The sequence below is a fragment of the Frieseomelitta varia genome, unplaced genomic scaffold (genome assembly GCF_011392965.1).
Source record: "Frieseomelitta varia isolate USP_RPSP 00005682 unplaced genomic scaffold, Fvar_1.2 scaffold_275, whole genome shotgun sequence".
In the NCBI taxonomy this organism is placed as follows: domain Eukaryota; kingdom Metazoa; phylum Arthropoda; class Insecta; order Hymenoptera; family Apidae; genus Frieseomelitta; species Frieseomelitta varia.
The window spans coordinates 278,834-296,684 of NW_025110007.1; the positions used below are offsets into that span (position 1 = coordinate 278,834).

The following is a 17,851-nucleotide window of genomic DNA, read 5'->3' on the forward strand; positions in this document are numbered from 1 at the left end:
CAGCGAAAAGATCAGAGGGATGTGTGTATGTCTATTCGCTTAAAAAAAAAAAAAAAAAAGANAGAGAGAGTAACCAGATGAATGACAAGACGCGTGCAGGCTTGTCTTCAAATGCAAAGTGGTCATTTCGAGCATCTTTTGTAAAAGTTATTAAAACAGAAAATTCATCGTATCTCATAAACGAAGACAGATAGGACATATATTTATACGACTTTTTTTTCATTATTTTTAGGCGTACAATCAGCTCCCGAAGTGGGTCCCACAAGTTGTTACGAAACACCCTATATATCCGCGATGCTGTCACTGTAATTAAAATGTCACACAATTTTCCGCAATCGCTCGTCGAACACGCGATTCATCCTGCCCTAAATCCCGTTTAAACGTTTTAATTACAGGTTTCTCGATCTAGTTGCCCAACGATTACGTAGTTAACCCTGTAGACTCCGTGGTTGCTCCGTCAGAGTTCACGAAAATATATCGAACGACTTTTAAATACGTGTCTGTGTTTTAAACGGCGAAACTTACACGTTCTACATGCCCGGACCTCGCAGATTTTCAAAATTGCAGAAAATATTCAACTGTGTCCGCTTTGTGCAGACTGCCACTGCATACCTTGCCATCGAATTCCGTGCTCCCTTGAAAATAATAATAATAAAGGTATCTCTCGAACCAAGAATCCATTCTGAATCCCTTCCTGCAGATCTTGTGCACCTCGTTATTCGCCTCGCCTTGAAATGACAATAAGTGGAAAAGTAAAAGTTTAACAGTAAAATTATCGACGACTAACGTGTAAAATTAATAGCCATGAAGTCAAAGTGCAACGAACAGGAAACAATTTACAATGAAACGTGAAATGACACGAGCTTCTGTTACATGTATATCTTACTAAAAATCATTTCAAGTCTCCAGAAAAACACGCTGTTATAAAATTTCTGTAGAAAATTATAAATTGGTCGTTTTATCTACTTTGCTGGTTTTCTAGTGTTAATGGATTGAATTTTGAAAGCATTAGATAAGATATGGCACAAGATACACATTGGACATTTTCTTCAATCGATAACTATGGTACACAAAATGTACATTCATGTGACACGTTTATTGTTAGTTTATTGTAGAGATTCGTCACTCAAAGTACGGACATATGCGTTTAAGCATATCGCGAAGAGATTTCAGTGTAGGTATTCATCTCTTTGCTCTATCTGCAGATCGAGTATTTTTGCTTCTTGCGGATCAAATTCGCCCTTTCCCTGATGAAACTCAGTCTCTCGCAGATCGAGTTTTTCTAGAAATTTGTTTCCTCAAGCCGTCGTAATCCGAAATTAAAATTTTATCGCACGCGTACAATACTTGTATAATGCTGAATGAAAAAATAACGTAATATATGTAATAACACTGAACGAAAATTAACATAAAATACTCGTTTGAATACTGAATTAAATTAAACTGAAAAACACTCAGTTGTCAAATACTAAATTTATATACATCTAGATTTACATGTTCATCACACAGTTAAACAAAATGATTACACAGTTCGAAGGATCAGCTGAAATATATCTCGCAAAGAGTTTAATTTCTGAAAAAAAAAAAAAAAAAAGAAAAAAACGTCTTCGACGTGGGTGCGTCATTGAAGAGTACGCTGGCAGAAGTAATAAAGCGTATTACCGCACTTTTCAATCGCCCACGAGGTAAATTCGATCTGAAAAAGAGTGAATTTAATCTGCGAAATGATGAATTCGTTTTGCAACGAGGTGAATTTAATTTGCCAAAAGATGACCATGATCTGCAAAAGTTTGGTTAATTTGGAACGCAAAACTCCGTACAGACTACACACACACACACATACACGCATACTCTAACATAAAATTTATTATACGGGCAACATTTCATATTTATTACATCTTCCGGTAATGTACATTCTCGCAATCATCCAGGTAATTTTCCCAATCGAATCGATCGTCCATTCGTGCCCAAAAGAATAAAGATTCGACTCGGTGAGCATGGTGGAGAAACGAATAACAGAGAGATAGAGGGGGGGTGGGGAAGAGGATGGGAGAAGAAAAAGCGATAGAATGTAGTGCGTACCTCAACGTGTCAGACCAGATCGTACCTTAGGGACGGCCGACGGAAATCGAGCGCCTCGAGGTCGGACGGCTCTCGTCTGCAAAGCGAGCAGAACGCGCACTGCAGCGTATTCTTGAAGGCTTCTCGAAAGTCGCGGTTGAAGTACGCATAGATCAGCGGGTTCAGCGCCGAGTTTGTGTACCCGATCCAGAAGAGTAACGCGATCACGATGTCCGGACATGGGCAGGATTTTCCGCACAGTGTCGTGATGACGTACCTGCGAACACACAGAAAGAGCCTGCGCTTCAGCGAGTTTTCTCCAAGCGGCAAACTCCTCGAGTGGCTTTCAATAGTGAAGGGATCTCATCTGTGAAATGTAGCAGCGTACCGGGTTATCACGTTTTAATCTACAAATGCAACTGTCACCGAAACTGCTCGTCGTTTGGAACAGAACCGGCCAAGTCGCCTGACGCTACCCCCTCCACTGCGCCCATCTCCCCACCACGCATACTTGGAAAGTGGGGGTCAAGGGCCGCCAGTTAGCCGCCTCTGACTTGAAAAGAACCTCTCAAATACATTTTTATCACATCGCTTCCGCTTTTGAGAGAGCAGTAATTTGGTACATTTTTGTTTGTCATTCTAAATAGACGCATGTAGGAGATACGAAGGTCACTGCTATTTTATAATTATGTAATTTTCTTTTTTTTTTTTGTTTTCATTTACAGAAAAGTATTAACCTATCTACGTGTGAAACGTTTGTCATTCCAAATAGACGTATGTAGAAGATACGAAGGTCATTATTATTTTATAATTGTGCAATTTTTTTTTTTTTGTTTTCATTTACAGGTCGTTCTCTACAGAGAAGTATTAACCTATCTACGTGTGAAACGTTGTTAAATTAGTTTAGGAGATATTTTTTGTAAAATCTGTGCATAAGAGACAAGAACAGTATGAATATAAGAATATTGCTCTTATCCTTTGTAAAATCTGTGCATAAAAGACGAGAACAGTATGAATGCAGGAATATTGCTCTTATCCTTTCTCATCTTTCGTACGATAAATTTTGTAAAGTTAAAGTTAAAGTATCTCCCTAACTAATGGCTTTTTACTATACACAGGTTAATACTTTTTTTTTTACAGAGAAAGACCTTCTGCATCGAATGACATAAAAAAAAAAAAATTATACTTGAAAGAAAGAGTAGCGACTTTTGTATCCCCTAGATGAGTCTAATTGTAGGTGTAAATTACTGCTCTCTCAAAACAGAAAAGAAAATGCATTTGAGACATTTTAAAAAATTTTCAGTTTCGAAGATAATTGCGTTTATATGTTAAAACAAGACACCCTGCACGCATTTTTGAAGAGAAAATATCATGTATATATATATAACAGTATCTTGGGTAAATTTCTATCGCGCTGCGTGTTTTTGTCATCTTCTTGCAGAACTTGATTCCTGTCTCTTTGAGGTCTATTTTCGAAATTAACAGCGCACGAACAAAAGGGGAAATGCTCGTTTTCAGAAGTAGTAACGCGACGGGAGTGAGCAACCCGTTGCCTCTATCCTGTTCAATTAATTGCGTATTTTTATATCTCCTAACGAGAGCAATTGAATCTATTAATTGAGCACGATACCCATGTGCGTCACCGTGTTCCTCGGTGTTAATTAAACCGACAAACGGTTCCAATGATGTTAATCGATTTAACCAACAATTCCGTAAAAAGAAACAGAACGAAGAAGAAACCAACAAAAAAAAAAAAAAAAAAAAAAGAAGGAAAAAAAGAGAGCGGGGCAAAGAAAAAGAACGGGAAACAAACAAGCTGAGAAAAAAGGAAAGGACAAGGACTTCAATTCGGCTGTGAATTTAAACAAAATTAGCTTCGACATTTCGTTTCTTGGCCAGATAAGTTTTCTCCATCATCGAGCCTTGTGACCACGAAAGATTTCACAGCGGCTTCACCATTTTCTACCTCTCTTTCTCTCGTTCGCTCGTTTTAAGACTCTGAGTGAAAGAAAAAAAAAAGAAGAAAAACAGCAGCAACAGAAGCAAGGGGAGAAATTATGTTTTTCGTTTCGCCCCCTCTCAAGACGCACAATTAAATGAACGGAGAAATTTCCTACGCGGCTTCTCTTTAGGTATACTTTTCTCTCCCCCTCTATCGAGAATTTTCTTTCTCTTGCTCCCCTATCATGCAATCGTGAAACGCTGGAAAACGAACAGCCAAAGGAAGAAGGAAAATCGTAAGTCTTCGAGATAAATCAATAACAAACCATTATGGGCTCTCTCTCATCGAGCGCTTCAGAGTGCAGAGAGAAAAAGAGACAAAAAGAAGTCACTTCAACTCTTGAATCAATTCTTTTTGCTAATTACCGTTGTCCCGCGCGCCAGAAAAAAAGAAAAAAGAAAAAGAAAAAGTAGAAGAAGTAGAGGAGAAAAACGAAAAGGAAGGAAAGCAGCGCGACAAAGCGAACAGATCGATAAATCAGAAGGGGAGACGAGAAGCGTCATCTTCTCGACGGGCGATTCGGTGCCGGGACGGAAGGGAAAAACAAAAGTAATCGCGGCAGGTTTTCCCTTTTGCGCCACACCTAAAACACATTTCGGCCACACCGCGAAATAACCCATTTCGTTCGGCCGGTGACTGATTGTTTAACCCCTTTTCCGCTACGTTTTACATCGATTTTCCTCCGTTTCGCCCTCCCGACCTTTCTTTTCTCCTCTCCTCTCTCTCTCTCTCGCCCCCACCCCCCGGAGGCGTTTCATTAGCCGCGACGAGAACATTTGTTTTTGTCGATGTTTCGCGGCAGCTTGTCGCTTTTTATTTTTCTTTCTCTGTTTCCTTTCTATCTTTCCTACCCCCTCCACCCCTCCCTTTGATTGTTCCCCTCCCCTCCACCCTCTCCATCCAGATTCTCCCTCACCGATTTTCGCTCCTATTTTCACGCGTATCTTTCCCTCAAACGAGGATCAGAGGGTGGGGAGAAAAAAAANGGGGGGGGGGGAAAAAAAAAAAAAAAAAAAAAAAAAAGAAAAAGCGGCAACGAGCTTGTATTTCAACCACTTACTCGATCAATCGACCGGCCGTTATGGAAACACCGCGTAACTTTTGTTTGTTTTAATTCCCACTGTAATTGCTGTTATATGTGGGCAAACATATACGAGGAGGGGGATATATTGCGCAATCGTCGTGTGTCGGAAATTTCTTATGTAAACCGGATTTTTGTACAATACCCGCGAATTATAACGGGCACGTACGGCGGATCATCGATTCGTACACTCGTAAAGTGACATACACTCGACCGCGCACTTTTCGATTCCGCACGGTGTGTTACATAATCTTACCGTCGCTCGTTCGGTGCACAACATCGTGGCGTTCCACGTTTCTCCGTTTCAACGTAGCAACTCAATGAGAATTTTCGATTCTTTCTCGCCAATACGGCAATACGCGCTCACCTTTCCTGATCGTACAAAAAAAAAAAAAAAAAAACCAGCACGAGACGATTTCTTCGTGTAAAAGGGCCGCGCACTCGCGTCGATCACACGTCCGTCTTTCCCGTGAACCAACACAACTGCGTATGTACGACGTTTGTCACAACTACGTATACGACGACGTTACAGACGAAAGACGATCCTTGCTGGCGATGTTTCACGAAATCTCTTTTATCACGCTCCTCCTCGTCCTTTCAGCATTCTCGCCGCCGTTCGCTCCGTTGCTCCGTTTCTCTCTCTGTCTTTCTCTCTCGTCGTGCACGTCGGTCGCGGCGAAAAGAACCACGATCACACAACGAACGAATGGGAAATGGTTACTGGCCGGCGAGATGGATCCTTACGCCGGCATTTTACGACATCCTTCGGGCGAAACGGCCATGCGTGGCCGGCGAGATCCTCGCCACCTTTTCCGCGTTTAAGGCTGCGTTACAATGCCATTTTCCGTTCGGTCCGAGAATAACATAGCAGAGAGCCAGAGGATTTTCTGCCTCTTTTCCACGCGTCTTTCCCAGACTTTTCTCGCACTTTCGAATATACGTTGTCAAAACTCGCGTCTCGCCGAACGTGAATTCTCGTCACGAGCATCTCCTTTTCTCCAGTTGATCGTACCGAGATTATTGCAAGTAACGAACCGATTCCAACAATCCACGTTGCAATCTATATCGTCCACGTTCGACCAGCATGACACTTTCTCACTTGTCCCCGTGTCCTTTGTGTCAGCCTCCAACTCCAATCGCGGCGAAGAACACGCGAGTAACGTGGGTCTTTTCGTCGAGGTCTGATCCTGAAGGACGCAGCATCCTCCCCGGCTGTCGCGTTCTCCAACGCCCCCCGCGGAATTAAAAAAAAAAAAAAATAAAAAAAAGGGGGCGCAGCGGGAACGCCTTGGCGGAATTGCTCGATCGCGTTTCGGGAACGGGGAACCACTGTTCGCGCGAGTGCCACCCGCGAGCGTGTCTTTCTCTCGCGTGACCACGGCGAAAAAGAAGGAAAGAAGGAGAAGAAGTGGAGGAGGATGACTCAACGGCGTGGATCTCGAGAGTAACGAAAAGTTTTACGGTAAGAACGCCACTCGTCGACTGATAAATCCGCATTTAGTGTAACGGCCTCACGTACACGCCGGGCCTCTGCCGGCTCCACCAAAGGCATGATTGGTCTGCGTGTCGCTGCCCCCACCGCCCTCTTCGTCGCCCCCCAGGGGCGGACGACCGTGGCAGAGCGCCGTCGCCGTCGTCGGACCGACGACGGGGGCGCCACCGCGTGGCACCGACGCCGACGCCCGCCACCGATCGATAGTCACCGACGACGACGCCGTCAACCACCACCACACGCCACCACGCGACCGCTATACCACTATTCCACTTCGGTTAGTCGGCCCCGTTACTCGTCTTCGGCCTCCATCGTCGAAGTACGATCCGCGTACTTGCTCTCGGCGCATTGTTCTCTCAAATCTCTCGATCCGAGTCCGATTCAGTCGGTCGTTCAGTTTTCTTCTTTCCTTTCCTTTTCTTTTTGGTAGAATCCGCACGATCGTAACACAGTACACCCTGATAGTTCCGTCGTCTTGAATCTCTCCCCGCGCGTCATCGCGCATTTGTACTCTGAATCTCGAATTCGAATCGTACTAATCATTCGACGACTCCGACGAGTTTTGACATTCGCGTTCGCGTCGATCGTGATTAAGCTGCACTAAATGAAAGGCAGAGCCGAGGCAGGAAATTTATTTTTCCGCGCGTCATGCGCATTCCTCGCACAAACGCACAGAAATCCGCAGGTCTGATCGGATTATACAAGACGAGCGGTTAACTCGTGGATGCAAGTGTAATATTTCATCCTGGTTGGAGTTGTCTCCAGTTTCCGTTACAATTTCCGCTGCGATATACACGAGTATCTTCGAATTTTTTTTTTTTTTCGACAAATTCCTAGCCTAAGACATGTTCGCGATTACAGTGAGACGTGTATATACGTCTCAAGATCGAAATGCACCATGCGCCGATAAGAATTTACACGTTTAATCGCGCCGACGAACGAAACGCATCCGACGATTTAAATGCACACACAGTCGTAAGAATCTGCCGGATATTTTTAATTGTCCAGATACATTTGTATTAGCCGGAATATGCATTCAACCACAGCTTCGGTCGTTTGTAATTGCACAGGGCAGGTATTATTCGCGGTGCGAGCGGAGCGAGATTCTACGGTTACAATAATTTTCTATAGTATAAAGCTCTTTCTCTTGATGGAAAAATAATTGTAGAATTTAATTGAGTATGCGTGTATTTCGCTGGCACCGGGTTACGAAATTGCATTCCCTACGGATGATTGCAGCACTTGTTTCTGTATTCGATACGACGCGAGGGTTCGTTTGATGTTGGCAGATCTCGTATTGCATCGCACGGTAATGCTACGTAGCTACATATGGAAATGTACGTGAGATTGAATGTTAAAAAGAAAAAAAGAAGGAGAGAGATTCTGTATTATAATTTCTTGTTACGTACCAAAGATTTAACGAGACACGCGTTCGTGTTTCTCTGACGTATGAGAGGTCAGATCGAGGCAGAGGTAAGATTAAGCGTTAGATTTTGGAAGCGAAAGTTTTACTTACAAAAAAAGAAAAAAAAAAAAAAAAAAAGATAAATAACTGAAGTTATTTACTCCAATTTCAAATTTGGAAGCTAATCATTGCTCTAAATAGAGACCGTGAATTTTTATGCATTTTGCATCACTAACATAATTAAAATAATGAACAAAAAAATTCATTTCATCTGCTAAACAATAAAATGCCCATTTTATAATATATTATATATTTTTGTGTATATTGCACGCCTTCAAATATACACAGTCTAGTTATAAATAAGGCATCAGACATTTTTGTAATGGCATACCGATTAAATGCAATAGCGAAGAAAATTTTCAAAACTTTCAAGTTAGATCAATAATATATGCCGTTTGTTATATTTACAAAAGAGGGTCATTTCTCCTTGAAAATTCCAGCTTACATTACTTCGATCAGAATTCAACTTGCAACTCGTCAGAGATTTATCCGATTTACTGGTATCTTCCATCGATCTTACCTCGTGAAATTCGAAATAACGACACGTATTCTATAGACACAAACAAGTCGCTCGAGCTTTCCATCTATATTTGCGACCACGCCTTCGATATTCATCGCTATCAATTGGCCGACTTTTGCCCCTGATTCCACGAGAATCCCACCGAAACGTTCCCCGACGTTTGTCGTTCGTGAAACGAGCGAGTAAACGTCACCTTAACATATATTATCGAATGTAATAGCATACTGAATAAATCACGATTCGACAACGAGCTTGACAATTTCTCTGTCTCTCAAATAGTCTATCTTCATCCCCTTTATCTCCTAAAAATGAAATTAAAGGTCAAGTGATGGCGTTCCGGAAATCAGTCGCATGCCGAACAAAGTTGAAGAAAATGATTCGAGGCAAAAGAGAAATCTGAGCTCAAGAGAGAGTCCTTATTGTCCAAACCAAGATTAGTCGATTAACATATTTTCTAATTGCATTTTTAACCACCTGCGCTGATTGCGGACCATAACGAGTGACCAAAACCGTATACGATAACTCGTCGCTTTCTCTTTGAACTCGTCGATATGACATCACTATGGATAGAAACTATTGACAAGTAATAAATTTATTGTTTGTTTCGCCTGGATAATACTTAAATATACTTAAAACTGAGAGAATATTGCAATTTTGGGACAAGAAATTCTACAAGTGGTTAAAATCTCTCCGCTCTTTTTTGCATCCAACACGGAGGCAGGATCCACCGCTCGTTAGGAACACCTTTTCGGCACCGTTGCCGCGATAAGAGCGAGTGTAAGCACTTCCTTCTCATATTTGCATCAGCGTACGCATCGTGTGCAATGCGAACTGGATGAAAGTGTGGAAGAGGGTGAGCCAGAGTAGATAAACGAATGAAGAAAGAAAGGAAAAGACAGCTCGAGTAAGCGAGAGGCAAGTACGAGCACACAAAGGATTTGAAAGAATTTGAAAAGAGAGAGAAGGAGAGAACAGAGAAACAGATGTGGAGAATTACGTGAAAGAAACAGGGAAAAAATACGGTTGGAAAAGAGAGGAAGAATGGAGAGACCAAGATAGATAAGAAAAGTCATCACGGTCAGTGAGCACACCGTCGTTCATTGATTGCGATCTGTCGTGCGTTTTACGTCGCTAATGTGCACCGGATGAAAGGAGAAAGGAAGAATATAAAAGCGAGGACAAACGGAGGAAACTACCGAGAGTAGAAAGACACACGCTTTGTCGGGAACGTTTATTCGGCTTTCTCTTTCTCTTTCGCCGCGTGTGTACTCCATGTTGATTCCTTTTCCTCTTTCTCTCTCTTTCTCTGGCCGCACGTTTTCTCGATCGTTCGCCCGGTGTCTCCAATAAAATCACACTCGGCTAAACGGTCCGCGCGAAGAATTTGTGGCACGAGAACTGGTAACGGGGGGGAGGGCTTCTCTGTAGAAATTTGCCCCTTTCAGGCACAATTTTTATCGAGATTAGCGTTTCCTAGAACGATCTTTTCTTTTTTCATCGTAGATGTTTGTAGAAAATTTGAAAATTATCCCGACTCGCCGGCGAAATATCTCGAAACGTTATCGAGAGAAATTTGCTTCGCAGCTGCGTCGTAATAAACATCAATTTTAATTTCAAATTTGAATTTGTATTGCACCGGAATACGTGCGATTGATCGTTCGGAAAAAAAAAAAGAAAAGAAAAGAAAAGAATGAATGTACAAGCGCGAAGTAAAAGGGAAAGAGAACTCGAGATAAGTCATCACGGTCACCAGCGCAGCCACGTCACAGCACGCAGTCAGTCATTCATTGATTGTATCATAGAATAGCGAGCGTACGCTGCGCAGTGCCGTGATACAACGTGCACGTAAACTCGCGTGGCACTGCGAGCGGAACAGCGACAGCGAACAGAGAAAGAAGGAAGAAAAAAAAAAAAAAAAAGCACGAGAGAACGGAATACCTCGCGAGTACTCTGCCGTGAGTAAATATCGTGGACGATTTTTCATTGCGCGTACAATAAATCGGCACGTAGGAGGTATGATATTTCGTTTGAAAGTGCAACGAGATGGTTATCGTTGTGTCTTTAATTGCTTTCTTCGTTGCACGTTGAAGACGAACGAACGGATGAAAAAAAAATGTCGCACCGAGTCGAAGAAAACGGAGTAAAAAATAATTCGGAGGGCGCGCGTTTCGTAACGTTTCGCAACGAGTAATTTTCCTCGTCGAAGCGTAAATCCCTAATCTAATCTCGGCGCGTTTCGACGATGTACCTAGCTACCTTCGAAATATAAAAATTCCGAACATCGTTCTCCCTTCACGCAGTCGGATAAAGATAAATCGAAGCGAGAAAAAAAAAAAAAAAAAGAAACACTTGGCGAAAAAAATGTATTAGTGTACACTGATCAAAACAGTTGGCGAATGATCGTCTGTGTTACTGCGAGCAAATACAAGCGAAAGAGTTCTACGAGGCACGATAATGTAATAAAAATTCCCTTCACGTTTACAAATGATTGCAGATAATTTATGTTGGATCACGGAAATTGCGGCTAGTTAATTTTGCTTTGTGTATCACATTCTCCGCGACGGAGAGATTAGTAATAAAATCCAATAAAACTGAAGATATTCAGAGTAATTTATAGTCACTAATGATACGAATTGAGACTGTTTAAAGAGATACGAGACCGTGGATTTTAAAGAATGCACGGTAAAAAAAAAATACACAAAAGTACAGTGCCTTTTATATTTGGTACGTACAGCAATTTTCAATGCGCCGATTTCACGAAAGGTCTAACCGTTTTGAGCAAGATCCAGATAAACCGGAATTTTACGGTTTCGACAGTACGTGCTAACGATCGAGAGACAACGACCGGATCAAGGAGGTTGGTTCGAGTCAGATGCAGACGCGCAGAAAGAGAGAGAAGACGATAGAGGAGGAGAGAAGTAGGTCTAATTAAGAGACGTAAGTTTATTAAACTCCGGGCTTAAAATAGCAGGCGACACACTGCCCAGGAATGTAAGGACAGTCCGGTTTTATTGTCGGTCGAGCTCCAAGATTAATTCGCGCGGACTTTTCTAGCCTCCGTTCGTCAGAATCCGCTTTCGCGAGACGAGAATCGACTTCTCGACCGATGACACGCGACAAATCGCGACCAAGTCCTTGGCAAATGAAATTCACTGGTGGAAGAACCCGGTTGGTTTTCCAGACCCACAGCCTCGAATCGAAATTAGAACGGCAAATCGATCGATCGCGCGAAATTTTCCGACTCGACAGAGAACTACGTCTATCTAGAACGCGGGGGGGAAAAAGAAAAAAGAAAAAAAGAAAAAAAAGGGGGAGAAAGAAGGAGCGAAGCGTGCAAGACCGATCGATTAGCAATCGTGTCTGAATTTAGGTTAGCCGAAGGTCCATGAGGAACGACGTCGAACAAGAAAAGACGAGAAAGAGGGGAAAAGCAGGCGGGAAATGGGTAACGACGATAAAAACGGCTCTCGGTTCATCCCATCGCGGGATGGATGGATATTCGCGAGAGAAGCTTCTCTATTATTCAGAAAGGTGGGCTAGTTCCGGGCGAGTAGATGATATTTGGGAGAATCGGGTCAGAAATCGGGTGGAAAGGTCGCCGAGAGAAATTTCAATAAATTATTTCATCGTACAGCGGATGTCCGTCCGCCGTAATTACCTCGGCTTAATGAACGTTCTGTCACGCGTCTTATTCTTCCATCTGGTGTGACTTTATATTCGCCTAAAAGATTCCTCTCTCTCACACACACACACACACACTCTCTTTCTCTCTCTCTTTCTGGGAGAATCTCGCGAGCGGCAAAGATGTACGAGGACGCGCGCCGATTTTCCAGAAGCTTGTTCAAAGACGCGCGAGACTGGCAGGGAGAGATGGGGGAAACGAAGAGGTATCAAACAGGCAGAAACAGCGTCCGCGAGGGTCAGGATTAAATATAACCTCGTGGCTCGAGCTATTTATAAAGATTAACTTGTTGGCGAGATAACGAAGGAGGAGATGGAGACAACGGCGTTAAATTGTCGCAACAATTGCGCGGGAACCGGGCGCATTCCAGCGACGAAATCTCTCGTGCCGCTTCGAGCTTTGACCTCGATCTCCATCGTCCGGGCTCGCTTTCGTCACTGGCCACCCGCCGCTTAAATCGTCAGACAGAACGGGAGGGAGGGAAAAAGCTTTAAAAATACATGAAATGACGTTCGACTTATACGGTGCCGATCGATTTCCTCCTCTCTCTCTCTCTCTCTCTTTGGCTGATGCGCGAGATCTCATCGCGCCCGACAGTGACGTAATTACTTCCCGGTGACGAAATACGCTCGATACCGGAGCGTTTTATTCGCGACTCTCTCTCTCTCTCTCTCTCTCTCTGCTCTGTCGTCGTATTTTCAACGTTCGTCATCGTTTCCAAATACAGACGCGTATCGTTAAAACTTTAACGCGACGATAATTCCGTTGTCGAACACGGCGGTTGTGCACACGGTGCACGTCATCGGGGGATAACGCGGGGCACAAATTTTCCTCGACGACACACAAGTAGGAACCTACCCACCTACGTCTGGAATTTTATTTACACCTTACGCACCCGCACGTGGAATGCATATGGGCAGTGCGACACGCAAGCGACACGTGGCTGAAAAAGAGACGAGGAATGCCAGGCTCGTCCATTGAGAAGCTTGTCGGTTTCCACGTTTGCACGCGCGCTGCCTAATCGGACCGATCGGCCCCGAAAAGAAAGAAGAGAGGAAGGAAACACGAAGTGTGCCTTCCTATTTTCGTGTTCGAGGTGGAACGAGAAGAAAACGGAGGAGAGACGGAAGTGTGACGAGAAGAAAAATGTTACGACATGTAATCCGCCTTTTCTCTCATTCTCTTTTCATCTCTGTCTCCTGCTGTAAAGGTTGCTGATAACGTACACGCTCCTCTGTACACATCGTACGACCGTATTTTTAGATTACGTTCAACGTTCGTTCACCATCTTTTGGATTTGATTAATGGGGGACACCTCGGCTCGACACCACGCTTTAAACCGACTCCCATCGGTGTTATCGATACGCGTTATCGTCGTGATTCAAGCCACCACCACCATCATCCGAACCCTCTGCCGTTTTATCCCTTAACCGGCCGACCGATTTTGTTTCTGCAGCACGTTCGTTCGATAGCAAAATCGGACGTTACGAGCCGCCTACGTGAGCGTTAAGGCTCGCCAACAGTCCACAAAAGTCACGTATGCGGTAATAATTACGCGATCAAGTATCGGTAACTAGATACTTCATCGAAGAAGAAACTGTAAAATGCAACGAGGACGAATGCGAGCGGAAAGCGAATAATGGCGCAGCCTCGAAAATTGAAAGACCACGGATCCTAGAGAATCGCATTTTTCTCCTCGCTGGTGCGATTCGTTCGCAAAGAGTCGATGAAAAAAATTCATCAGTTAACAGGTGAAAATCGGAAAGTTAACGGAGGAAAAAGAGAACCAAGTTGGAAACTATGCAGAAACGAAGTTCCAGTTTCACGAGGAGTGGAAAGGTACTTTGGTAGATTCGCGTGGCTCGACGATTTCGGCGAGATAAAAGTTGAGCGCATACCTTTCGTCCCTTTGAAGGGCGACTGAATGGACGAAAATGGTGGGGTTGGCGCTTTAGTCTCGCGGTGGTTGTCCCAGTGCCCTTGTATGCGGCAGAAAAATTAGCTAAATTGTTTTTTCCTCTCTCGCCCTCCGTTTGTACTTTTTCTCTCTCCTCCTCCTCTTCCGCCTCCGCTCTTTCCTGTTCGCCCCGTGCAATGCCCGAAAGCGAGCGAAGGGCTGGTTGGTTTTCATCGAACGTTGGGCCAAGGCCGGGGTTGTCGGGCGGACGAGGAGAGACGGAAGAGGACGCAGCGAGAACGGCGAAAGGAGGGTGCGTTTACATCGAGCTTTTCCGTTTCCGAGGTATCCATCGATCCCTCGGCGAACGAGTTTTGTAACCCAATCAAAACTTTCCCCCGGTGTCGTAATAAAGTCCCTCTCGGCGGGTTATCTCGATATTTCCCGATCAGGTAAGATGTTTCGCGTCCGCGTTATCGTCCGTGGCTATCCCACGGTATATCCCGCCTGCTGAAAGCTTCTTCCCCCTTGTTCCGTGGATCGAGAGAAAAATGCCTTAAACAGTCTCTTAAGTGGCTCGACGCCACAAAATATAAGAAAACATTGTCGATACAACGCGAGAGGGAAGAAGAAGAAGAAGAAGAAAAAGGATGACCCAGCGATCGAGAGTATCAACGAGGTGAGAAAGAAGGCGACTCGTTTGCCATCTACGTATCGCGCGAGTCAGTCGCGAAAGAATTCTCACTCCGCATTTAATCTCTTGCGCTGGAATGGACGTGCCAGCTTTTTTGTTCCAAAAGTTGTAATATTTTCTCAGTAATAAATAATAAATTCATTACTCCTCAATCATTTCTATCCCGTCGAGTTCAAAAAGAAAGCGACGAATTGTTGTGAATTGTATACGGTTTGGTCACTCGTTATGGTCCGCAATCAATTGCCAGAGCGCAAGTGGCTAAGGCTCGAATCTTCCGGCCGTTACCGACAGCTCGGCGACACGCGGGAAGCTTCTCCTCTGAGAACGGTGATAGACAGAAAAAGGACCGAGCGACATCACCGGTGGTCATCGATGATGTTTCCGGAAGTCGGTCCGCGTGATTGAACGAGACCAGATAGGCTTACGCGACATTCCTCGGTTCGCGACTCCTTTCTTTTCTTACTGCGTGCTTACAATTTTTATTGTCTTTATTTTTTTGTGGACGAACGCAACAATGGTTTCCTGTTCCAACTGTCCGAAACTCGTGACCGATCGTTTCCGAGGGAAATCGAATTCGAGTGCGCGCGCGCCGAACCTCGTACAATCTATTCCGATCTTTTCTGGCACGCGCACTCTCGTTTCTTCTTTTTTCTCTCCGACTGCATATGGTCTCGCGAAATGGCGGATCTCGTCGCGGGAAAGAGATTTTTAATTAACCACCGGCGTTGAAATCGAAGAAGACGACGCGCGACGGAGTAACAGGGAAAACGGAAAGGAGAAACAAGCAGGGGGAAAAATTCGACTCGTTATCGGGCGCGATAACACCCGGGGAGAAAGGAAGCCGATGGAAAAAGGAAATCGATACGGGGGAAAAAGAGAGAGAAAGCACGAAGATGAAAGTAAAGAAGAAGGGAGGGGAAAGCGAAGACAGAGAGAAGCAGGCTCGCGCTCGTTTCTCCTTACTCGTTAGTCACGGTCTCGTCTTTATGAATGGGTTTGCTCGTGGCTTACGAGGAATCGTACTATCTCTACTACCGTCACTTTCTCTCTTTCTCTCTCTCTCTCTCTCTCTGTCTCTCTTTCTCTCTGCCGCGGTCTTTTCCCTTTCTCTAACGGGGTATCAGCCAGCGTCCTTCTCCGGGGGAGGGTTGCTGCAAACCCTTACACACAGAGAACGAGCGACAATAGAAGGCGGTCGCGAATCGATCGTATAGCTCGCAACTGCCACCGCGTCCGGCGTCGTCGTCGTCGTCGTCGTCGTCGTTGTCGTCATTGCTGCCGTCTATTTGCACTAATGCGTTTAGTCTTTTACCGGTAATCACTATACGAAACAAAGATAACTGTAATCAAAACTAGGAAGGAACTTTCTCTTTGAACTTCGAAACTGATCATTGAGAATATAATTGTGATGAAATATCTCTTTGTCTCGAGACACGTTCTCTTTAAAATCGTCGTCCGTGACGCGAGAAAAATCCCAGAAGAAAATTACGTCGAATATTTCCAAAACCATCGTCAGGGTAGAAAGATTCGAGAAAAAGTAGATTCTCTGAAGAAACATCGCGAGAAATTTATTGAAAGCCAGTTGAAATTTGAATCTTCTCTTCTACGATTCTACGATTATTCTTTTCTCTTTTCTTTTCGCGTAACCGTTGTGGCGGAATATCGCGGTCCAGACGTGTTTCCCACTCGACAGGGCGCGGCTGATTCTCGATCGTGCTTCCTCCGCGATGGCAGGATGCAAAGGAAGCGAAGACGCCTTGGAGAGAGGGGCGTCGGAGGCGTCGAGGGGGAGAGAAATGGCGCGTGGATGGAGGCAGTAGCGTGTAGAGGAAGCAGAAGGGGATGCTTTTATCATTCGTATCGCGGGCCTATTTTGGAAGGCCCGAAGCCTTTTGCCTCTTAGGAGAGATCTACCCTCGGAGACGGAGATAGGAGGAAGGCTTAACGTGGCCACGTACGGGGATGTAAAAGACAGAGAGAAAGAAATTCACAAGGGGGAGAACTAGAAGGTGGGACGAAGAAGAAGGAATCTATGCTCGACGGTGGAGACGAGGGAGGTCTGGACGGTATTCGAGGAATGTCATGTAATAATCGGGCCGCCATTCGAGCGTCCGTTCTGACGACAGGCGGCGCCACTACTCGGCTCGTAGCATCCGCCCGGAACGAGGGGGATGAAAATTTGCGCAACTTTGCGATCGGCGGATAACGAACTTTTTTTTTTTAAACGATTAGATCGCGCTGTCGAAAGATTCTTCAACGGAACGACTGGAACTATTTCAACTATGCCCGACATTTTTCATTTTGCGGGATCAGTAATACATTTTAGGGGACGTTTCAATAACCACTTTGATAACGAGGGGCTTTCAAATCGTTTGATTGTTTGTACAGTAGAAAGTTCTTGAATAGAAAGTTGAATTATCGTTTAATATATTCCAGGGAATGTTTCGATAGTCGCTAAATATCGGATCGTTAGATGACGTTCAGTGTTAACCTTTTCACTGCGGCGCACTTTCGGAACGAACCATCAGTATAGACGGCGCGATATTCTACTGTTAGGCGTTACGCCTGGTTGTCCACTGACTACTAAACAAAACAGTATCTGGAGATTTGGATACTATTCTTAGAGGTTGAAAAAATACATAATTGCAAATAAATTAAAAATATCCAGTATTTGATCTATATTTATTTTATTATTTATGGTGCTGCCTGGGTCGTGTCCCCTTTAGGGCGTATATTTACGGCATTCGTATATATTGATAGACGTGTGAGAGCGTATAGATACGCCTTTCGTGTATATGGACCGACTTGTGAGGGTGTGTATATATATATATACGCCTTTAGCAGTGAAAGGGTTAAAGTGCAAGAAAACAGAGAATACACGTGACTTTATTTCAAGCAGAACATATATATGACTCTATTTATCTTACCAACTCACTAAGCAGTAAGTTTATCATCAG

At 44.2% G+C, this 17,851-nt stretch overlaps 1 protein-coding gene across 2 annotated transcripts; it reads right to left on the reverse strand.

Moving 5' to 3' along the window:
• Positions 1-306: 306 nt before the first annotated feature.
• Positions 307-2,483, reverse strand: LOC122529017. Of its 2 annotated transcripts, none has more exons than XM_043654735.1 (2): positions 2,108-2,470; positions 307-728 (listed from the first exon to the last, which is right to left on the reverse strand). In XM_043654735.1, the coding sequence occupies exons 1-2, from the start codon at positions 2,300-2,302 to the stop codon at positions 531-533; spliced, it is 393 nt and encodes a 130-aa protein (XP_043510670.1). In that variant the 5' UTR covers positions 2,303-2,470; the 3' UTR covers positions 307-530. The 2 variants fall into 2 exon arrangements, 1 of the variants encoding a protein (XP_043510670.1); XR_006306721.1 differs by lacking the exon at positions 307-728 and adding an exon at positions 1,507-1,696 and having other exon boundaries at positions 2,108-2,483.
• Between the last annotated feature and the right edge of the window lie 15,368 nt (positions 2,484-17,851).